This window comes from Heterodontus francisci, chromosome 16 (assembly GCF_036365525.1).
Source record: "Heterodontus francisci isolate sHetFra1 chromosome 16, sHetFra1.hap1, whole genome shotgun sequence".
Classification (NCBI taxonomy): Eukaryota; Metazoa; Chordata; class Chondrichthyes; order Heterodontiformes; family Heterodontidae; genus Heterodontus; species Heterodontus francisci.
Window position 1 is genome coordinate 33,167,826 of NC_090386.1, and position 24,882 is coordinate 33,192,707.

The 24,882-nt window shown below is 42.6% G+C and overlaps 1 protein-coding gene across 1 annotated transcript in view; it reads right to left on the reverse strand.

Annotated features, from left to right (window-relative positions):
• Positions 1-24,882, reverse strand: part of LOC137378444 (cadherin-22-like) — a 755,591-nt gene that overhangs the window by 78,489 nt on the left and 652,220 nt on the right. Inside the window, exons 8-9 of the mRNA XM_068048769.1 lie at positions 17,697-17,818; positions 4,523-4,640 (exon numbers count right to left, since the gene is read on the reverse strand). Coding sequence (XP_067904870.1) covers positions 4,523-4,640; positions 17,697-17,818 — 240 coding nt within the window. The remainder of the gene's footprint in view (positions 1-4,522; positions 4,641-17,696; positions 17,819-24,882) is intronic.

The following is a 24,882-nucleotide window of genomic DNA, read 5'->3' on the forward strand; positions in this document are numbered from 1 at the left end:
TGGTTCTCGACCTCTTCACCAAAGGGAATGGTTTCTCCCTATCTACTCGTCTCAACCACTCATGATTTTGAACACCTCTATCAAATCTCTTCTCAACATTCTCCTTTCTAAGGAGAACACCCCCTGCCTCTTCAACCTATCCAGATAGCTGAAGTCCCTTATCCTTGGGACCATTCTCATAAATCAAAAAGGCTAATAGAATGTTAGCCTTTATATCTAGACAGCTTGTATATAAAGGGGAGGAGGTTTTGCTACAGCTATTCAAAGCCCTGGTTAGACGACTTCTGGAGTACTGTGTAAAGTTCTCAGCACCACAGCTTAGCAATGCTATACTGGTATATTGGCCTTGGAGGGAATGCAGCACAGACTCACCAGAAAGTTACCAGGGCTCCAAGGCTTAGATTATGAGAAGTAATTACAGAAATTAGGCTTGCATTCCCTGGAATATAGGAGGTTAAGGGGTAATTTGTTGCTTTTTAGGATTTTGAATGGAACTGATGGGGTAGATACTTTTCCACTGGTGGGAGAATCGAGGACAATAACCTCAAAATCAGAGCCAGGCCATTCAGGAGGGAAGTTAGGAATAACGTCTTCATGTAAAGGGTGGAACTCTCCCACAAAGAGCAATAGATGCTATCTCAATTAATAATTTTAAATCTGAGATTGATAGATTTTTGCTAGTCAAGGGTATGTATTGTACTTAGATTTCCAGAAAGCATTTAATAAGGTGCCACATCAAAGGTTATTGCGAAAAATAAAAGCTCATGGTGTAGGGGGTAATATATTGGCATGGATAGAAGATTGGCCTGCTAACAGGAAACAGAGAGTAGGCACAAATGAGTCATTTTCTGGTTGGCAAGATGTAACGAGTGGTGTGCCACAGGGTTCAGTGCTGGGGCCTCAACTTTTTACAATTTATATAAATGACTTAGATGAAGGTATGGTTGCTAAATTTGCTGATGACACAAAGATAGGTAGGAAAGTAACTTATGAAGAGGACATAAGGAGGCTAAAAAGGGATGTAGATAGGTTAAGTGAGTGGGCAAAGATCTGACAAATGGAGTATAATGTGGGAAAATGTGAAATTGTCCATTTTGGCAGGAAGAATAAAAAATGAAGCATATTATCTAAATGGTGAGAGATTGCAGAGCTCTGACATGCAAAGGGATCTGGGTGTCCTATTGCATGAATCACAAAAGATTATTATGCAAGTACAGCAAGTAATTAGGAAAGCTAATTGAATGTTATCATTTATTGTGAGGGGAATTGAATACAAAAGTGTGGGAGGTTATGCTTCAGCTGTACAGGACATTGGTGAGATGACATCTCGAGCACTGTGTACAGTATTGGTCTTATTTAAGGATGTAAAAGCATTGGAAAGCTGTTCAGAGAAGGTTTACTAGACTAATACCTGGAATGGGCGAGTTGTCTTATGAGGAAAGGTTGGACAGGCTAGGCTTGTATCCGCGGGAGTTCAGAAGAGTAATAGTTGACTTGATTGAAGCATATAAGATCCTGAGGGGTCTTAACAGGGTGAATGTGGAAAGGATGTTTCCCCTTGCGGGAGAAACTAGAACTAGGGGTCACTGTTTAAAAATAAGGAGTCGCCCATTTAAGACAGAGATGAGGAGAATTTTTTTCTCTCAGAGGATTGTGAGTCTTTGGAACTCTCTTCCTCAAAGGGTGATGGAAGCAGAGTCTTTGAATATTTTTAAGGCAGAGGTAGATAGATTCTTGATCAGCAAGGGGGTGAAAGGTTATCGGGTGTAGGCGGGAATGTGGAGTAATCAGTTCAGCCATGAACTTTTTGAATGGCGGAGCAGGCTCGAGGGGCCGAGTGGCCTACACCCGCTCCTAATTCATATGTTCGTATGTATTTGGAGCCTCGGTGGGAAAATGGAGTTAGCATATAGATCAGCCATTATCACATTAAATGGTGGGACATGCTCGAGGGGCTGAATGGGCTTCTATTCCTACATTCCTCCACAGTCCGATGGTTGTCCACGAGGTCACCACCAATCTCTCGCTCTTTTTATTCTGACTGGCCCTCTAGCAAAAAAAACAGTTGCGTTCTTTTGTCTTGTATTAATAAATACATAGGAACAGGGGAAGGCTATTCAGCCCCTCAATCCTGTTCATCACTCAATTAGATCATGGCACATCTGTATCTTAACAATAAGCCTTATTACCCTTCCTAAACAAAAATCTAGTGATCTCAGTTTTTAAATTTTCAATTGAGCCCCAGCCTCAACAGCCTTTTGGGGAGAAAGTTCCAGATTTACACAATCATGTGAAGAAGTGCGTCCTGACACACCTGAATGACCTAGCTCTAATTTTAAGGTCATGTCGCTTGGTCTGGACCAGCAGAAATCGTTTTTCTCTCTATACCCCATCAAATCTTTTAATCATTTTAAATGCCTCTTAATAGTCTAAATAGTCTATATTCAAGGGAATATAAGCCTGGTCTATACAACCTATCCTCATAATATAACCCTGTATAATACTGATCATATCTGGTTGTCATTGAGTTGTTACATGTTGTCACGGTGATAAAAGTACCTACAGATTTTGGAAGCAACAGCAAGTGATGGAACAGATCTTACTGATTTGTTTTCATTCTACACAGCGTTGTGCTCAGTAAATTAGTAAAGCTAATCACGCTTGCAAAAAAGTTTACTTCATCAGAATCATCACTTCGATTGTACCAGCCTCATTATTGATGACCAGCATCTCTGCGGTCGCATTATGGAGATGAATTTGCTCAACCAGTACGTGTTGCAAAACGTGCAGGATATTGCTGACCATGTGTTCACCTTTTACTGGGATCAATAGTACTCATCCACAGTCACCATTGTCAGAATGGCCAGAGGGCTGTAAACAAACAGCAAACATGCTGTAAAGTTTATACCTATCTCCGCCAGCAATTATACACCATCTTGTAATGGGGAAAACAGATGTTGGGCAATGTGAATATCTTGAAGGCAGAGCATGTTGAAAATTTACCTTCAGAATTCGTGATGTTAGAGGAAGGTGGAAAGTCAACGGCAATACTTCTCTGCATATTTTGACAGCAGTTTAATAGGGAGCATAGTGTCAGATCCAGTTCTGTATCAAACTGACTGCTAGCTAATTAATTGTTAATTTCTACTTTTCAAATGTTCGGCACTTACCGAGCCAGAAGAGATGTTAATGCATGCGCTGAATGATAAGCAATGTTGTCATCTGCTGCAGTTCTACACACGTAATGTTTCTGGTGAAAGAAGGATTCTGTACAAATTTAATCCTGCACATATACAAAGTGTGCATTTCCTTCAAAACAACAGTAATGAACACTGAAAAGAAGACAGTTGTCCAACAGAAGACTGCGACTTTACAAACTGATCCCTGACAATTCAAAGTATTGCTCTTTCCTTGAACATTACATAGAATTTAGAGTGCAGAAACAGGCCATTCAGCCCAATAGATCCATGCTGGTGTCTATGGTCCACACAAGGCTTCTCCCATCCCTCTTCATCTGACCCTATCAGCATAACATTCTATTCCTTTATCCCTCATCCATTTATCTAGTTTCTCCTTAAATGCATCAGTTATTCACCACAACTTCTTTAATTTTTCACTTTGATCAGTGCCAACTTTCATTTTCTCCATTGCAGGGAACTACTGAGCCGAGACCAAACTCCTGCCCCTGGAAAAGAAAGAAACCTGAGGAGAGTCACCTTTCAGACTCCCTTCACTCTGCAGTGTGTGCCAAGACCTGGCAAGAAATGAAAATAAAAAGTTTGCCAAAAAAAATTCAAACCCATGATCATTTTTTAAAAATAGCTGGATTATTTATGATCTTTGCAAAAGCTGTCACAATAACTAATAATGAATTAGGTGTAATAATGGGGGAATTAATGAAAACAACCCAAGCACATGGTATAGTTTATTTAAACTGGATAGTCTATTATACAAGTGACTGGTTTACAGTATTGTCATTCCATCACTTACTGTATTACACATAGGCCTTGAAATTATGCTGTGCAATATAATTATACAAGCACTCGTATTCTAAATGGGTTATGCCTCCTCTCAAATGCTGGAGCAAGGAGCTTTATATGAACATCTTAAATGTGCCTGCACATTATGGCATAATCCATTGGAAGTAGGAATATCAGTTTTGTTTGGGAATGACTGATTTCTCAATGTTTGATGGTGCACTTACCAGAATTTATAATCAGATATGAACAGTGACAGAACACTGAATCAGGATAAATGAGATTACTTTCAAGATACTGGCCTAATATCCACTGTTCAAACACTTTCAGGTGAAAGTACATCATGCTGGGATAGGTTTAATATTATTCTTTCTATGGATGTCATGTTGAAGCAATTTGTCTTAGGATTACAGTTTATTTGTGGTTTAATATTATGCTTTGCTGAGAATGAAAATATAGACTGAGTTATTTTTTTAGACATCTACACCCAAGTTGCCTTTCAGGTTTGCTACCATTTGCAACATAATTTATGAAGCAAGGTGTACCTTTGATATCCCAGAGGGTGAAATGACGACTGTCAGCTGCCTCAGGAACCAAAGTGAAGTAAAAGCGATGGCCACCCTGTGGTTTATCCTTGTCCACCACACTGACTGTGTGGATCAGCTGTAAAAAAGAACAAAGTATCAGAAGGTAACCTGTGAACCTTTTGTAGCAATTCCATATTCTTCCAGAGCACTTACGGCAGGAAGTGTCTCCAGCTGCAGCTACTTGAAATCCGCGTTTTGGATCTGGAGCGGTGGCTGGAGACACTGTGGAGCATCCGCGAGGCTGAGATCATTGTGGATAGCACGTACAGGGAGGTGGTCACACCGCAGGTAAAGACTGCTCAGGCAGAAAGGGAATGGGTGAAGCCAGGCAGAGTAGAAGAACTAGGCAGGTAGTGCAGGAGTGCCCTGGGTCCATCTTCCTATCTAACAGATTTTCCGCTTGGGATACTGTTAGGGGAGATAGCTTCTCAGGGGAATGCAGCAAGAGCCAAGTTCGTGGCACCACGGGTGGCTCAACTACACAGGACGGGAGGAAAAGGAGTGGGAGAGCTGTAGTGATAGAGGATTCTGTTGTAAGGGGTACAGATAGGTGTTTCTGTGGCCACAAACGTAACTCCAGGATGGTATGTTGCCTCCCTGGTGCTAGGGTCAAGGTTGTCACGGAACAGCTGCAGGACATTCTGAAGGGAGATGGTGAACAGTCAGAGGTCGTGGTATACATTGGTACCAACGACATAGGTAGAAAGAGGGATGAGGTTCTGCAACAAGAATTTAGGGAGCTAGGTAGCAGATTAAAAAGCAGGACCTCAAAGGTTGTAATTTCTGGATTACTCCTGGTGCCATGTGCTACTGAGTATAGGAATAGGAGGATAGAGAAGATGAATGTGTGGCTGAGGAGATGGTGCAGGAGAGAGGGCTTTAATTTCCTGGATCACTGGGTGTGTTTCTTGTGAAGGTGGGACCTGTTCAAGTTGGACGGGTTGCACTTGAACCGGAACGGGACCAACATCCTTGCTGGGAGGTTTGCTAGTGCTGTTGGAGGGGGGTTAAACTAATTTGGCAGGGAGATGGGATACAGAGTGGAGTTACAGTAAGGGGTGATGCATAGTCAAATATGTAAGAGAAACTGAGTCAGTCTAGAAGGCAGAGCAAATATAGACCTGTTAAGGCTGGATTGCATCTATTTTAATGCAAGGAGTCTTACTGGTAAGGCAGATAAATTGAGAGCATTGATTAACACATGGGAATATGATATGATTGCTATCAGAGAGACATGGTTGAGGGAGGGGCAGGACTGGCAGCTCAATATTCCAGCGTATAGAATCTTCAGGCGCGACAGGGGAGGGGATAAAAGAGGAGGTGGCAGTGCACTGTTGATCAGGGAGTGATTTACTGCAGTAAGGAGGGATGATATCTTAGAAGGTTCCTCAAATGAGGCCATATGGGTAGAACTTAAAAATAAAAAGGGGGCAATCACTTGGTCGGGAGTGTACTACAGGCCTCCAAACAGTCAGGGAGAGATAGAGGAGCAGATATATTGGCAAATCTCAGAGAGGTGTAAAAATAATAAGGCAATAATAGTAGGGGATTTCAACTTCCCCAATATCAACTGGGATAGTCTTAGTGCAAATGGCTTAAAGGGGGCCGAGTTCTTAAAATGCATACAAGAGAGCTTTTTGAACCAGCATGTAGAAAGTCCCACAAGAGAAGGGGCAGTACTGGACCTAATCCTAGGAAATAGGAAGCCGAACAAGTGGTAGAAGTGTCAGTGGGGGAGCATTTCGGGGATAGTGACCGTAACTCTGTAAGATTTAAGGTAGTTATGGAAAAGCATAATGATTGACCGGAAATAAAGGTACTGAATTGGGGGAAGGCCGATTTCAATATGATAAAACAGGATGTGGCCAAAGTGGAATGGGAGCAGCTAATTGTAGGAAAGTCTACATCAGACCAGTGGGAGTCATTCAAAGAGAAAATAGTGAGAGTTCAGAGCCAATATGTTTCTGTTAAGGTGAAGGGTAGGATCAACAAGTCCAGGGAACCCTGGATGTCAAGAGATATAGAGGATTGGATAAGGAAAGAAAAAGAGGCTTCTGGCAGATTCAGAGCGCTGAAAACAGCAGAGGCACTAGAGGAATAGAGAAAGTGTAGGGGGGTACTTAAAAAAGTTATTAGGAGAGTGAAGAGGGGACATGAAAAAACACTGGCGGGCAAGATAAAGGAAAATCCCAAGGCATTTTATAAGTATTTGAAGGGCAAGAGGATAACCAAGGAAAGAGCAGTGCCCATTAGGGACCAAAGTGGCAATCTGTGTGTGGAGCCGGAAGACATAGGTGAGGTTTTAAATGATTACTTTTCTTCTGTGTTCACTATGGAGAAGGACGATGTAGGTGTAGAGATCAGCAAGGGGGATTGTGATATATTTGAACATATTAGCATTGCAAGGGAGGAAGTATTAGCTGTTTTAGCAGACTTAAAAGTGGATAAATCCCCAGGACCAGATGAGATGTATCCCAGGCTGTTATGTGAGGCAAGGGAGGAGATAGCAGGGGCTCTGACACAAATTTTCACATCCTCTCTGGACACAGGAGAAGTGCCAGAGGCCTGGAGGACAGCAAATATGGTACCATTATACAAGAAGGGTAGCAGGGATAAACCAGGTAATTACAGGCCAGTGAGTCTAACATCAGTGGTTGGGGAACGATTGGAACAAATTCTGAGGGACAGGATTAATCTCCACTTGGAGAGGCAAGGATTAATCAGGGATAGTCAGCATGGCTTTGTCAGAGGGAGATCGTGTCTAACAAACCTGATTGAACTTTTCGAGGTGGTGACTAGATGTGCAGATGAGCATAAAGCAGTTGATGTAGTCTACATGGACTTCAGTAAGGCTTTTGATAAGATCCCGCATGAGAGATTGGTTAAGAAGGTAACAGCCCATGAGATCCAGGGCAATTTGGCAAATTGGATCCAAAATTGGCCTAGTGGCAGGAGGCAGAGGATCTGATGTTCGAGGGTTGTTTTTGCTAATGAAAGCCTGTGACCAGTGGTATACCGCAGGGATCAGTGCTGTTTGTAGTGTACATTAATGATTTAGGCGTGAATATAAGAGGTATGATCAGTAAGTTCACAGATGATACGAAAATTGGTTGCGTCGTAAATATGCTGGAGCTGCATAAAATGCTAGTTAGTCCAAAGCTGGAGTACTGTGTACAGTTCTGGTCGCCACACTATAGGAAGGATGTGATTGCGCTGGAGAGGATGCAGAGGAGATTCACCAGGATGTTGTCTGGGCTGGAGCATTTCAGCTATGAAGAGAGACCGGATAGGCTAGGGTTGTTTTCCTTAGAGCAGAGAAGGCTGAGGGGGGACATGACTGAAATGTACAAAATTATGAGGGGCATTGATAGGTTAGATAGGAAGAAGCTTTTTCCCTTAGCGGAGGGGTCAATAACCAGGGGACATAGATTTAAGGTATGGAGCAGGAGGTTTAGAGGGGATTTGAGGAAAAATGTTTTCACTCAGAGGGTGGTTGGAATCTGGAACGCACTACCTGCAGGGATGGTAGAGGTCGGAAACTTCACAATATTTGAAACGTATTTAGATGAGCACTTGAAACACCATGGCATCCAAGGCTACAGGCCAAGTGCTGGAAAATGGGATTAGAATAGTTAGGTGCTTGATGGCCGGCACAGACACGATGGGCTGAAGGGCCTGTTTCTGTGCTGTATTCCTCTACAACTCTGTGGCAGCATGGACTAAATGGAACTCTGTTTGCATGGATAAGTGTTGGTTTCATCAATACAGTCCCTGCCACTTACACTGCCCCTGCTTATCATGGGCAGCCACGTAAGTAGGAAAATAGTTCGAACCATCTGCCATTCTCATAGGAATCAATTACTGAGGCACTGCTTATAATACATGAAAGGTGTCAGCTATTTCAAGCAGTTCAATAAGATCCAATTTAATTACCAATGAAAACTTGCATTTATATTGCATTTAATGTAGTAAAATGTCCCAAGGTGCTTCACAGGAGCATAATCAAAAAAAAATTGACAGAGTCAGGTAAGGAGCTATGAGGGCAGATGACTAAAATCTTCATCAAAAAGTAGGTATGGAGGAATATCTTAAAAGAGAAGAGTGGTGGAGTGGTTCAGGAAGGGAATTCCAGGGCTTAGGGACCAGGTAGCTGAAGGTATGGCCGCCAATGGTGGAACAATTAAAATTAGGGATGCACAAGAGGCTAGAGTTGGAGGAACGCCAAGACCTTGGAGGCTTGCAGGGCTGGAGGAGGTCACAGAGATAAGGAGGGGCCAGGCCATGGAGGGATTTGAAAATAAGGATAAGAATTTGAAAATTGAGGTGTTGCCGGACCATGTAGGCTAGCAAACACAAGGGTGAACAATACTTGGTGCGAGTTAGGATATTGGCAGCAGAGTTTCAGGAAGGGGTAAGAAATCCTTCCTGTGTCTATTTTTTGGGTCTCGGCAGGTTTTATTACGATAGATTTAGTGGTTGTCAAGGTTGTAAGAGTTCACTCATCAGCCAGTAGATGTTGGAGATGGAAACAGTGATCAGTTCCAGAGGGGCATGGTCAAACACAGAGCAGTGTGAAGACAATCTCACCATCTGTGAAAGGAAGAAGCTTCAACAATCGGGTGAGGAATGGTGCCCGACTGCGAGAGCGAGCATTAGCGACCCGCTCACTGCTCTCAGACCTCCATTAACAAGGAAGGTCTTAACCCTTGTACAAGACAACATATCTTTCAAAGCTTATAGCAGCATTAACACAACATGCCCCCTATAAGTGGTGGGGACTTACCATATTCCATCTGTATGATATTCCAGGAGTTGTAAACACATAAACCATGTAAAATTGTCCGCAAATATGATGAAACTAGCATTCAAAGACAAACTACATGTTCGAGGTTGGGTGTTGAACGAGGCAAACAGCTCTTGGTTGTGAGTTACACAGCTTGTTGTAACACTAACCCATATCTCCACAGATAGAAGGATGTAAATTCAAATCATCGTCCTGGTTCGTTCCGAATATTAACTCTGTTTACGAGAAAAAAAAAGGTAGATTGGGAAGCTTCATCATCACCTCCCTGTGGCTGGCTCAGGGAGGTGCTGTTTGAGGCTCTGGAGTGAGTGGTCTGTCTGCACCCTCACTTCCAGTTGTTTTATAGCCTGGAGGCTACCAATGGAATTGGGAAGAAAAATTGAGGCATTCCTACTGTCAGAAACAAAGGTTATCATTATCCCTAACTGTTAGAATATTTTAAGATGATATAAATGGTCAAACTGCTCCAGAATCCTTTCATACAAACATGCGAGGATTAGAACATATGAATTAGGAGCAGAAGTAAGCCATTCGGCCCCTCGAGCCTGCTCCACCATTCAATAAGATCATGGCTGATCTGTTTGTGTCTCAAATTACATACTCCCATCTACCCCTGATAACCTTTGATTCCCTTGCCTAACAAGAATCTATCTACCCCTGCCTTAAAATTATTCAATGACCCCACCTCCACCACCTTCTGAGGCAGAGAGTTCCAAAGTCGCACAACCATCCGAGAGAAAACATTTCTCCTCATCTCTGTCCTAAAAGGGCGACCCCTAATTTAAAAGCAGTGCCTCCTAGTTCTAGACTCACCCACAAGAGGAAACATACTTTCCACATCTCCCTTGTCCAGACCGTTCAGGATCTTGTAAACTTCAATCAGGTCTCCCCTCACTCTCCTAATCTCCAGTGAAAACAAGCCCAGTCTGTCCAACCTTTCCTCATAAGACAACCTGCCCATTCCAGGTATCAATCTAGTAACCTCCTCTGAAGCACCTCCAACGCATTTAAATCATTTCTTAAATAAGGGGACCAAAATCGCACATAGTATTTGAGATGTGGTCTCACCAATGCCCTGTATTACTGAAGCATAACATCTTTACTTTTATTTTCAATTCTTCTTATGATAAGGTCATAAGGTCATAATAAGAACATAAGAACTAGGAGCAGGAGTAGGCAATTCAGCCCCTCGAGCTTGCTCCGCCATTCAATATGATCATGGCTGATCTCATCTCGGCCTCAACTCCACTTTACTGCCCATTCTCCATAACCGTTCAACCTTTTACTAATTATAAATCTGTCTATCGCCTCCTTAAATTTTTTTCAATGTCCCAGCATTCTGGGGTAGTGAATTCCACAGACTCACGACCCTTTGAGAGAAGTAATTTCTCCTCATCTCTATTTTAAATCTGCTACCCCTTATTCTAAAACTATGACCTCTCGTTCTAGATTGCCCCACAAGAGGAAATATCCTCTCTAAGTCTACTTTGTCAATCCCCTTAATCATCTTATATACCTCAATTAGATCTCCTCTCATTCTTCTAAACTCTAGAGAGTAAAGGTCTACAGTGCTCAATCTCTCTTCATAAGACAAACCCTCATCCCTGGAATCAATCTAGTGAACCTCCTCTGAACTGCCTCCAATGCAACTACATCCTTTCTCAAGTATGGGGACCAAAACTGTATGCAATACTCCAGGTGCGGTCTCACTAATACCTTGTACAGTTGCAGCAATACTTCCCTACTTTTATATTCTATTCCTTTAGCAATAAATGCCAAAATTCCATTTGCCTTCCTTATTACCTCCAGCACCTGCAAACTAGTTTTCTGCGATTCATGCAAGAGGACACCCAGATCCCTCTGTACTAAAGCATTCTGAAGTTTCTCTCCATTTAGATAATAATTTGACTTTCTATTCTTCTGACCAAAGTGGATAACCTCACACTTATCCAAGTTAAAATCCATCTGCCAAATTTTGGCCCATTCACCTAACCTATCCATTTGTAAATTTCTTATTTCTTTATTGCAACTTACTGTCCCACCTATTTTAGTGTCATCTGCAAATTTGGCTATAGTACCTTATATCCCTGCATCCAAGTCATTAATATATATTGTAAATAGTTGGGGCCCAAAAACAGAACCCTGTGGCACCCCACTAGTTACATCTTGCCAACCGGAAAAAGACCCGTTTATCCCGACTCTCTGTTTTCTGTTGGTTAGCCAATCCTCTATCCAAGCTAATAAATTTTCCCTAACCCCATGTGATCTTACCTTGTGTATTAACCTTTTGTGCGGCACCTTATCAAATGCCTTCTGGAAGTCCAGATATACTACATCTACAGGATCCCGATTATCTACTTTGGATAACAAATAAAGGATAACATTCCATTGGCCTTCTTTATTACTTGCTGTACCTGCATACTAACTTTCTGCAACTCATGCGCCAGAACACCTAGATCCCTCTGCACCTCGGAATTCTGCAGTCGTTCTCCATTTAAGTTGGACCATAGGAACATAGCAGCAGGAGTATGCCATTCAGCCCATCACACCTGCTCCACAATTCAATACAATCATGGCTGATCTTCCACTTCAATGCCTTTCTCCCACACTATCCTTATATCCCCTCATGTCATTTATAGTTAGAAATCTGTCAATCTTTGCTTTAAACATACCCAATGACTGAGTTTCCACAGCCCTCTGGGGTAGGGAATTCCAAAGATTCACAACCCTCTGAGTAAAGAAATTTCTCCTCATCTCAGTCCTAAGTGGCATCCCCCTTATTTAAAATTGGTTCTTAATTGCTTGCTGCACCTGCATGTTAGCCTTCAGTGACTTATGGACAAGGACACCCAGGTCCCGTTGTACATCTACACTTTCTAATCTCTTACCATTTAAGAAATATTCTCCACATCTATTCCTCCTACCAAAGTGGATAACCTCAAATGTTTCCACATTATATTCCATCTGCCATGTTCTGGCCCACTCATTAAGTCTTTCCAAATCCCCTTGCAGCTGCTTTGCATCTTCCTTACAACACACATTCCCATCTAGTTTGGGTCATCCACAAACTTGGAAATACTATATCTGGTCCTGACATCCAAATCATTGATATATATTGTGAACAGCTGGGGCCCAAGCGCTGATCCCTGTGGTACCCCACTAGTCACAGCCTGCCAACACGAGACTAACCCATTTATTCCTACTCTCTGTTTTCTGCCTGTTAACCAATTCTTAATCCATGCCAGTATGTTACCTCCTATCCCATGTGCTTTAATTTTGCTAACCAACCTCCTGTGAGGGACTTTATCAAAGGCCTTTTGAAAATCCGAATATACAACATCCACCGACTTCCCTTTATTAATTCTGTGAGTAACATCCTCAAAAAACTCCCAACAGGCTCATCAAACATGATTTCCCATTTATAAATCCATGTTGACTATGCCCAATCAGATCATTATTATCCAAGTCTCCATTTATCACATCCTTTAGAATAGATTCTAGCATTTTCCCAATGACTTATGCAAGGCTAACAGGTCCATAATTCCCTGTTTTCTCTCTCCCTCCCTTCTTAAATAGTGGGGTGACATTTGCGATCTTCCATTCTGCAGGAACCACTCCAGGATCTATATAATTTTGGAAGATGATCACCAATGCATCGACTATCTCCATAGCTACCTCTTTCAACACCATGGGATATAAAATTCAGGTCCTAGGGACTTATCAACTTTCAGCCCCATTAATTTCTCCAATACAACCTTCTTAATAATACTAATTTCCTTCAATTCCTCACTCCCCCTAATCCTTTGGATCTCTAATGCTGGGAGATTTTTTGTATCTTCCTCAGTGAAGACAGACACATAGTAATTATTTAACTTCTCTGCCATTTCTCTATTCCCCATTATAAATTCTCCTGACTTTTGCCTGTAATGGACCCACACTTGCCTTAGCTAAATGTTTCCTGTTTACGTACCTAAAGAAGCTTTTACTGTCTGTTTTTATATGTTTTGCTAGCTTACATTCATATTCTATTCTCCCTTTCTTTTTCAGTTTCTTGGTCCTCCTTTGCTGTATTCTAAAATCCTCCCAATCCTCAGGTTTACTACTATTTTTGGCAACTTCATAGGCCTTTTCTTTTAATCTTATACAATTCTTATCTTCCTTTGTTATTCACGGTTGACTGCCTTTACTTTTGGGGTTTTTGTGCCTCGAAGTAATGTATAGTTGCTGTAAACTATGTAATATTTCTTTAAAGACTATCCATTGCCTATGTACTGTCATACCTTTTAATGTATTTTCCCAATCCACCTCAGCCAATTTGGCCCTCATACCTTCATAACTTCCTTTGTTCAAATTTAACATCCTGACTTCAGATTGAACTATCTCACTTTCAAACATCGTATAATGTTCTATCATATTATGGGCACTCATCCCTAAAGGTTCTTTTATAACAAAATTATTAATGAGCCCTTTCTCATTATATAATATTAGATCTAAAATAGCCTTTACTCTCGTTGGTTCCTCAACATGCTGCTCTAGAAAACCATCCCTAACACACTCCAGAAACTTGTCTTCCACAGCATTAGTGCTCATTAGGTTTACCCATTCTATATGCAGATTGAAGTCACCCATGATTACTGTATTACCCATGCTACATGCTTCTCTAATCTCCTGATTAATGCCATGCCCCACACTACCACTACTATTTTGTGGCCTATAAACAACTCCTACCAATGTTTGCTGCCCCTTGCTATTTCTTAGCTCCACCCAAACAAATTCCACATTTTATTCTTCTGGTCTGAGATCCTCCCTTACTAATGTACTGATCCTATCTCTTATTATCAGTGCAACACCACCTCCTTTCCCTTTTTGTCTGTCCTTCCTAAAGGTTGAATATCCTCGAATATTCAGTTCCCAGTTTTGGTCACCCTGTAACCCCATTTCTGCTATGGCAATTAGATCATAATACTCTGCTTTTTTATTCTTCCTGCCAAAGTGAACAATTTCCCATTTTCCCACATTATACTACGTCTGTCCAATTTTTGCCCACTCACTCAACCTATCTATATCGGTCTGCAAGCTCCTTCTGTCCTCTTCACAACATACTTTCCTACTTATCTTTGTGTCATCTCAAATTTAGCTACCATGCCATTGCTCCCCTCATCCAAGTCATTGAAATACATTGTAAAAAGTTGAGGCCCCAGCACAGACCCCTGCTGAACTCCAGTCATCATATCCTGCCAATCAGGAGGACCGATTTATGCATATTCTCTGTTTTCTGCCAGCCAGCCAATCTTCTATCCATGCTAATATGTTACCCCCTATGCCATGAGCTCCTACTTTTCACAATAACCTTTAATGTGGCACCTTGTCAAATGCCTCCTGGACATCCAAGTACAGTATGTCAATGGGCTCCCCTTTATCCACAGCGTATGTTACTCCTTCAAAAAACTCCAATAAATTGGTTAAACATGATTTCCCTTTCACAAAACCATGCTGACTATTCCCAATTACCTTGAGTTTTTCTAAGTGCCCAGCTATAGCCTCCTTAATGATCAATTCTAACACCTTCCCCATGACAGACGTCAAGCTAACTGGCCTATAGTTACCTGTTTTCTGCTTCTCTCCCTTCTTGAATAGAGGGGTTATATTTGCTACTTTCTAGTCTGATGGAACCTTTCCAGAAACTAGCAAATTTTGAAAAATGAACGCCAACACATCTACGACCTCATTAACCACCTCTTTTAAGACCCTAGGTTGAAGCCCATCAGGACCCGGGGACTTGTCAGCCCGCAGCTCCATCAGTTTGCTCAGTACCGCTCCCCTGGTGATTGTAATTTCACCAAGTTCCTCTCTTCCTTCCACCTCCTGATTTACAGCTATTACTGTTATATTTTTTGTATCCTCTATAGTGAAGGCAGAAGCAAAATATTTGTTCATTTCATCTGCCATTTCCTTATTATCTACTAGTAACTCCCCATTCTCATTCTCTCAAGGACCAACACTTAAATACCTGTAGAAACTCTTGCTATCTGTTTTTACATTTATAGCTATCTTCCTCTTCTGATTAAACTTTTCGCATTCTCTTCGGTTTTTAGCTTTATAGCAGAGTGGAATAACGGGAAAATCTTAAACTTATCTCCAAGTATGGACAAAAGGCAGTTTAGAAACACAACAGAGATTGATAAATACCCAGGAAAAAAAAGGATCATACCCTGATAAGAGGCTAGTTGCCAAGACACCACATACACAGTTTAAGTTGAAGATTGACTAGACACTTACCATATTATAAACAAAGATTAGAACTGAGGAAAAGGCCAAGAAGTTTATAATTTGGTTAAACGCCTAAAAATGCTACCTCAGCTAGACGTGGACCCTATATAATACATAAGCAGAGGCCAAGATTCTTATAGTATAAGAATAGAGACTGGTTCCCTTTTAAGGCAGAGCATTCTCAGTAGGGTCAGCAGCCACTCAGCTTCATGAAGGGCCTGGAGGGCTGGAACTGGTTGCTCCAGGTCTTGGAAATGGAATGTTTTGTTCTTTTGAGCCAGTGCATGCTCTCGAGGTAGTCAGAACCTGGGAACCAGATTGTATTATTCGTGTGTCATCTTGTCATTTAATACAATATAGAAGATCATTATCAATCAATGTACTAAAGTTTGTTATTATTAAATAACATGTATGTGAGTGATGGCAGAGTTATCATTACCAGACTAACAATTCTTTGTTGTGATGGTAACCATGGAGAAAATCCACTAACACTATGCTTTGTTAAAAAAAAGAATTAACACCAGGTCCAGTTCACCCATCACCCCTGTGCTTGCTGGCCTACTTGGCTTCTGGTCAAGCAGTGCCTTGATTTTAAAATTCTTATCCTTGTGTTTAAATCTCACCATGGCCTCGCCCCTCCTATCTCTGTAATCTCCTCCAACCCTGCAACTCTCTGAGATATCTGCACTCCTCTAACTCTGGCTACTTGTGTCTCCCTGACTTCCATTGCCCCCCCATTGGCAGCCTTGTCTTCAGCCGTTTAGGCCCTAAGCTCTGAATTCACTCCCTAAACCTCTATGCCCTTTTTTCTCCTCCTTTTATGACCCTTCTTAAAACCTATCTCTTTGGCCAAGCTTTTGGTTACCTGTCCTCATGTCCCCTTCTTTGGCTCAGTGTCAATTTTTGTCCTGTGAAGCACCGCAGGATGTTTTACTACATTAAGGCGATATATAATTGCAAGTTGTTGTTATCTTTCTGTTCTGGTTGGTTTGCTCAAAGACATGTTTTCTTGTGGCCTTATGTCAGCAAAAGTCTGTTCAGCTGACACAGAATAACTTCCCGTAACCTTGATGGACATTTTGTCATTGTTTACTCCTAAAACGTACGTAGAAGCACACTTGTTTTGCAACAGGTTTTTGCTGGTACCTGCCTGGTATTAGACGGACAAACTGCCTTTCACTCCAGAGACCTGAACACAAAATCTAGGCTGACACTCCCACTGCAGTACTAAGGGAGCACTGCACTGTTGGAGGTGCCGTTTGTCAGATGAGATATTAAACCGAGGTCCCATCTGCCCTATCCGGCGCTATTTTGAAGATGAGCAAAGAAGTTCTTCCAGTGTCATGGCCCTCAACTAACACCACTGAAACAGGTTGTTCATTCTCATATTGCTTTTTGTGGGACCTTGCTGTGTGCAAATTGACTTCCACTCTCCCTACATCATGATAGTAACTACACTTCAAAAGTGTTGTTCAAATCTGTTGTAAAGAGATTTGTCTTGAGGTCATGAAAGATGCTATACAAATGCAATATTTTTCTTTTAAGTGGAGTAATCAGCGATTTCAAAAATGTTAACTGTAAACAACTGCCTGGGAATTTCTGTTTCAATGCTCCAAGCATGCAGTGGGAGCACATGTTGGGAAAGTTCACACTCCCAGCCCGTGATTTTTCACCATTAAAAATTAATGTCAGGAAAATTTCCAGTTGTCGAACTTCCCTCTATACCATCCCAGTATGTGCCATGAAGACTGAAGTGGTAACTCCTGGGCAAATTGTCCATTGTGCCTCATTGTGTGTGTATTAATTATTCAGGTTTTCTGATAATCTTCAGTCAGCAAAGCAGGCCTTGGAACTCAAAATGAACTGCATTATTAGAACACAGCTGATGGGACATTACATCAGGCACTTATTGATTCTCTATTTATTGAAATCAATACAGATGGCTTTGCCTAATGAGGACAAGAGTTGGCTTGTATCAATTAATGGTATTGTGTGCTCTGGGAGGAGATTTAGCAGATTGCATTAACTCAAAAATCCAATGAATATTGCATCTGTTACCTGACCCGGTTTGGCATCTTCACAAATAGCAGCTTCGAATGGCATGGAAAGTTCTGGAGCATTGTCATTAACATCCAGAATCCTAACACTGAGGGAGGCCTTGCTCACTTGGGTGTGGTCATCTGCATAAAACACATCATTTTGGAAACAGTGAGAGACTAATTGGAGGTTAACAAGCAGGCAAAACAAGTCTGAGAGGAGACAGCACAACAGGCATACACTCATGGCTCCTTGCATATCTTTTAATGGAACAGAATTATTAGACTCACCCGAGAGATTCTTGTTTACCCCTTACTTTTATCAAGCCAAGGGTATCAGCTTTGCCTTCATGATAAATGAATCATCTTTATATAAAAGTACCAGAGGGATTCTATGTCTGAGGAGGCGGTAGTTATTTTACCAGGCAAAGATGCATTAGAAATCATATTTACACATCCGACCAGCTCTTGTCCATCAAATACATCCAGTTCTTTTAGATATAATACATCATACCACTATTCTCAGCCCTTAACTAAAAAGAAATGTAAAAATAAAAGGGCAGAAAATTCTGGTTCTGGTGCAGACTTTACAAAGTCATGAGCATAATTTCATTACAGTGCTTGCCGAGATTGCCCTGGGCACAGGGAAGTGGGTGATTGGAGAAAGGGGCTCTTAAATGACTACTGCTTGCACTTGAAGGGGAGCTGCATTTAGGAGCAGCAACGTCCGGTCGAAGGCCAAGGAGTGAGGCTGCCCGATTCAAGATATTGCCGTCATTCTGCTGTCAGAGGTACAGCAAACGAAGAGCCGAGAGGCACTCTTGCTATCTGGAACACAGTAAAGTGGATGTAGCAGAGTTGGTAATTGTGGTTTCCCACATCCAGAGGCTACGGGAGAAAATAAGGGGAAAAAAAACTCAGGCGTCTGAATAATTGCTAGGATGAGACGACATGAGTTTGCCTACCCGAAGTATAATACACTGTAGAAACAGCCAACATTTTCTGGTTTTAAACGTGTGATATGATTCTTGACTTTTGAGCCTTAGGAAAAGGAAGAACGTTGGTTTGCAAAATGCAAAAAAAATGCCCTCTTTCCCATTGCCCCAGCTTCTGCTTAGCCAGCATGATACCACAGAACCCATTTTTTTTATCACACACAAGGAGGCCATTCGTGCCATCCTGTCTCTTTTGCAGAGCAATCCTAAATTAATATAAAAGCAAAATACTGCGGATGCTGGAAATCTGAAATAAAAACAAGAAACGCTGGAAATACTCAGCAGGTCTGGCAGCATTTGTGGAGAGAGAAGCAGAGTTAACGCTTCAGGTCAGTGACCCTTCAGAACTGGCAGATATAAGAAATGTAAAAGATTTTAAGCAAGTAAAGCGGGGGTGGGGCAAGAGATAACAAAAGAGAAGGTATTGATAGGACAAGGTCACAGAATAGCTGAGCAGAAGGTCATGAAGCAAAGGCAAACAATATGTTAATGGTGTGTTGAAAGACAAAGCATTAGTACAGATAGGGTGTTAATGGACTGAAAACTGAACAGCTACAAGCACAAACATGAAAATAACAGTGGGTAGGCACAGTAGAAATAAACTGAACAAACTAAAATAAAATAAACACAAAAAAGAAAAAAGAAAAAATAACTAAAGTCATATTGGGAAGAACTGAAGCCATTGTTTTCGTTCCCTGCTCCAAATTGTTCCCTAGCTACTGAGTCCATCTCTCTCCCTGGCAAAAGTCTGAGATTAAACCTGTCTGTTCACAACCTTGGTGTCACCTTTAACCCAGAAATGAGCTTCTGACCTCACATTTGTACCATCACAAAGACCACCTATTCCCACCTCCATATTATTGCCCGACTTTGCCCTGTCTCAGCTCATCCGCTGCTGAACCCTCATTCATGCCTCCGTTACCTCCAGATTTGACTGTTGAACTCACTCCTGGCTGGTCTCCCACATTCTACACTCCGTAAACTTGAGATCATTCAAACCTCTGCTGCCCATGTCTTAACTTGCACCAAGTCCTGTTCCCCATTCATCCCTGTGCTCACTGAACTACTTTGGCTCCTGGTCAAGCAACGTTTTGATTTTAAAATTCTCATCCTCCTTTTCAAACCCGTTCATGGCCTCGCCTCTCCCCATCTCTGTATTCTCCTCCAGCCCCACAATCTTCTGAGATATCTGAACTCCTCTAATTCTGGCCTCTTGTGCATCCCTGATTTTAATAGTGGCACCATTGGTCGCCACATCTTCAGTTGCCTCGGCCCTAAGCTCTGGAATACCTTCCCAATATCTCTCCATCTCTCTACTTCCCTTTCGTCCTTTAAGTTGCTCCTGCAAACCAGCCTCTTTGACCAAGCTTTTGGTCATCAGACCTAATATCGCCTTCTGTGGCTCGGTGGCATATTTTGTTTGATAATGCTCCTGTGAAGCGACTTGGGATGTTTTATTACATTAAAGGCGCCATCTAAATTTATGTTGTAGTTGCTGTGCCCAAAGCCTTGTATCCTTTTCATTTGTTTACCACTCCTTCTCTAAAGGTGCAATCTGCCTCAACTACTTGCTGTGGCAAGGCATTCTATGCTCATAACATCTGTCTATGTAAATACATTGCCCTTAACTCTTCTCATCACTCACTTAAGCGTGAAAAATCCAAGATGAGAAAGTTTAATGACGGATGAACAGCAATATCAAATATCCAATCATTGCAATGATGATTGGTTTAGTTTTTTTCTGAAAGTTAGTAAACAGTTCAAATTAAATCAACTGGTTATTTCTGGTATAATAGCAAAATATTGCAGATACTGGAAATCTAAAATAAAGACAGATGGAAATACTCTGCAAGTCTGGCAGCATCTGTGGAGGGAGAAACTGAATTAACATTTCAGGTCAATATCCTTTGATCAGTTCTGAGGAAAGGACTACTTCAAATTGGTTTGCTGACCACATTAGGATAGTACTGGCAAGCTGCGGGCTCCATTCGTGGCCTGAGAGGCAAGTCGCCTGGGGTGGAGATGGGGAGTGAGGTTGCAGGGGGCAGCATAACTGGCTAGCTGGGACGCTGGCCGAGGTCCTCAAGAGTGTTGGCAGGACTGGGGAAGTTAAATCGGGAGTGGAGTGCCCAGTGGCCAGCAGCAGTCATGGTTTTAATGTGAAGCTGGGAGGAATGCTGATTGAGTGATTGAGAAAGCCAGTTATTATGATCCGGAATGCACTGTCTGAGAGGGTAGTGGAATCATGTACAATAATAACTTTCAAATGGGAAAACTTAAAAAGGAAAATATTGCAAGGCGACAGGAAAAGAGTAGGGTAGTGGGGCTAATTGATTAGCTCTTTGAAAGACTCAGCACAAGCACGATGGGCCAAATGGCCTCCTTCTGTGCAGAGAGAAACGAATCTGGGAGCTTCAAGTCTGCATTGCTCTTCTCTTTGGCCTCCTTATCTCGAGAGACAATGGATACGTGCCTGGAGGGGGTCAGTGGTGTGTGGAGCAGCGCCTGGAGTGGCTATAAAGGCCAATTCTAGAGTAACAGGCTCTTCCACAGGTGCTGCAGAAAAATTTGGTTGTCAGGGCTGTTTCACAGTTGGCTCTTTCCTTGCGCCTCTCTTTTTTCCTGCCAACTGCTAAGTCTCTTCGACTCGCCACACTTTAGCCCCGCCTTTATGGCTGCCCGCCAGCTCTGGCGAACGCTGGCAACTGACTCCCACGACTTGTGATCAATGTCACAGGATTTCAAGTCGCGTTTGCAGACGTCTTTAAAGCGGAGACATGGATGGCCGATGGGTCTGATACCAGTGGCGAGCTCGCTGTACAATGTGTCTTTGGGGATCCTGCCATCTTCCATGCGGCTCACATGACCAAGCCATCTCAAGCGCTGCTGACTCAGTAGTGTGTATAAGCTGGGGATGTTGGCCGCCTCGAGGACTTCTGTGTTGGAGATACGGTCCTGCCACCTGATGCCAAGTATTCTCCGGAGGCAGCGAAGATGGAATGAATTGAGACGTCGCTCTTGGCTGACATACGTTGTCCAGGCCTCGCTGCCGTAGAGCAAGGTACTGAGGACACAGGCTTGATACACTCGGACTTTTGTGTTCCGTGTCAGTGCGCCATTTTCCCACACTCTCTTGGCCAGTCTGGACATCGCAGTGGAAGCCTTTCATGGATAACACATTCAGTAGTTATTACATATCCAGCAGCTCAACTGCAGGCTTCAGAAGCCTTTGTTGGTATCTCTCAGCAAGGTACTAACCCGGACCATTTAATTTCCTCTCTTTTGCTGCCAATCTCATTCTGCTGATACAAGATTCTCAGTTAGGCCCATCCTTCTGTTTAAATCTAACAAGTACAAATACTTAAAAGGGGAAAAAAATGACATGTATAGATTTAGAAATAGCCATATGAATAAACTTTTGGCAGATAGTTGTTCATGTGCAGTTGGTTTGATGACTGTTAATTGGGAGACTAGCCAGTTTATTCTTATGATATTATTTTGCATTGCACCCTAGTGAGACAATCCATGCAGGACTGTGCTTCACAGTAATGTTAAGGGTATAATTTCTAGTCTGTTCGGCTGAATCAATGGACACTTCTGTATTAGATATGTGATCCTAGGAAAGCAGGACTCAAAATTCTGTCCCTCTCCTTTTTCTATTAAATGGTTCAGACCCTTAGACTTGATGGCAGCTCACAGGAACTGTGTGAATATAGGTGTTTGGAGCTTGACAAGTTTGTAGCATTTTGACATTGGGAGTACAAAACATATGTAAAAGTGTCCACTGTCTAAGCAATCCATTGTAAATTTGCCTTATGCAATAGGTCAGTATGAATTCAATTAATACCAGCTTTAACACAGCTATGATACCAGTTGATCATATAGGAAATGCTAGATGATAAAAGGCCAAGGTCCACCTAGTTCGCCTCCTACTATCCTGGTTGACTGATAGAATGATAACGGAGCTGTTGATTAAACATATCAATCTCTATCAATTAGCCTACAACAGGGCCAGACATAAGGCAAAGAAATCCACAGTGGAAGAGAGCTTTGGGAACCAAAGGTCTGAAGTTAGTTTTATTCCCCCAAGCATGCTAAACATACCACACATCATGTCTCAAATTGCTCATATACCATTCCTAAAATCTTATTTTCTGACAGAAATCTATCTAAGTTGGTCAATACTAACAGCTTCCATCATCTCCCTCGGGAGCCTGTTTCATAGATTGGCTGCTCGCTCACTGAAATATTGGGCTGAATGTTTCCACTGCAGCTGAAGTCTTGCTGCTGGGACTGAACGCGGGAGGTGACCCTGCTTTGACTGATGGTGACACCTGGGGAGGCATATTCAGGGCAACTAAATGGATGCCGCTGGGGAATCTGTCCCAATTAAGGTTGGCAGCATGCCCCCAAGAGCTGCCGGCCGAATCAGAGGGCTGGCAGCTCAGCAGGCTCAGCAGCACCACCACTAACAATGGCCATTGCTGAGGTTGCAGCTGCGAGAAGAGAACCATAGAACCATAGAAAAGTTACAGCACAGAAAGAGGTCATTCAGCCCATCATGTCTGCACCACCTGAAAAAACTAGCCATCCAATTTAATCCCACCTTCTAACACCTGGTCTGTAGCCTTGTAGGTTACAACACTTCAGGTGCAGGTCCAGGTACCTTTGAAATGAGTTGAGGGTTTCTGCCTCCATCACCGAAACAGGCAGTGAATTCTGGACACCCACCACCCTCAGAATGAAAAGGTTTTCCCTCATGTCCCCTCTAATCCTTCTACCAACACCTTATATCTGTGCCCCCTGGTAAGGGACCACTCCACTAGGGGAAACAAGTCCTTCCTGTCTACTCGATCTAGGCCCCTCATAATTTTGTACCCCTCAATGAAGTCACCACTCATCCTCCTCTGTTCTAAGGAAAACAACCCAAACCTATCCAATTTTTCCTCAAAGCTGCAATTTTCAAGCCATGGCATGAATTTCCTCCGTACTCTCTCCAGAGCAATTATGTTCTTCCTGTAATGTGGTGACCAAAACTGTACACAATACTGCAGCTGTGGCCTAACCAGCATTTTATACAATTCCAGCATTACATCCCTGCTTTTGTATTCTATACCTCAGCCAATATGCCTTCTTCACCACTTCATCTACCTGCCCTGCGACCTTCAGGGACCTGTGAACATGCAATTCAAGATATCTCACTTCCTCTACACCTCTCAATATCCTCCTGTTTATTGTGTGTTCGCTTGCTTTGTTTGCCCTCTCCAAATGCATTACATCACACTTCTCCAGATTGAATTCCATTTACCACTTTTCCGCCCACTCAACCAAACCATTGGTAATCATTCTGGAATCTACAGCTATTCTCTTCACATCAACTACACGGCCAATTTTGGTGTCATCTGCAAATTTCCCAATCATGTCTCCCATATTTAAATCCAAATCATTAATATACCACAAACAGCAAGGGACCCAACACTGAGCCTTGTGGAACGTCACTGGAAACCGCCTTTCATTCACAAAAATGTCCGCTGACCATTACCCCTTGATTCCTGTCACTGAGCCAATGGATCCAACTCACCTCATTCCCCTGTATTCCATGTGCTTTTACTTTTCTGACCAATCTGCCATGTGGGACCTTGTCAAATGCCTTATTAGAATACATGTAGACAACATCCTCTGCACTACCTTCATCAATCCTCCTAGTTACTTCCTCAAAAAAATCAATTAAGTTCGGAAGACATACCTTCCCTTAACAAATCCATTCTAACTATCCCTGATTAATCCATGCCTTTCCAAGTGACAGTTTATCCTATATATCAGAACTGATGGTTGAGGTATCCTCGCAGAAGAGTATGTGGGTTTGGTGGATGCTGAGGCCAGGCAGGCAGAAGGGTCCCGACAATCTGGGGGGCTGGCGGGTGGTTCGGGGATGAGTCGCTGTGGGAATTCAGCATCGTTGCCGCAGGGGCAGCCATTGCTGGAATGGGGCCCCTCAGTGGGCCATGGAGTCCCCAAAAAGGAGGGCCAATCCCCACCCGGAGAGCGCTGGGAGGCTGCCAGGTTTCACTGGATGGTTTACTGCCATGACAGTGGGCTCCCTGACATGGGGAAAATGCCTACGGAGGGGAGAATGGTCCTTAATTGGCCACTTAAGTGGTCCAAATGGGCTCCATGAGGGCAGTCAAACTGCCACCTTTCCCCCTCCACTTG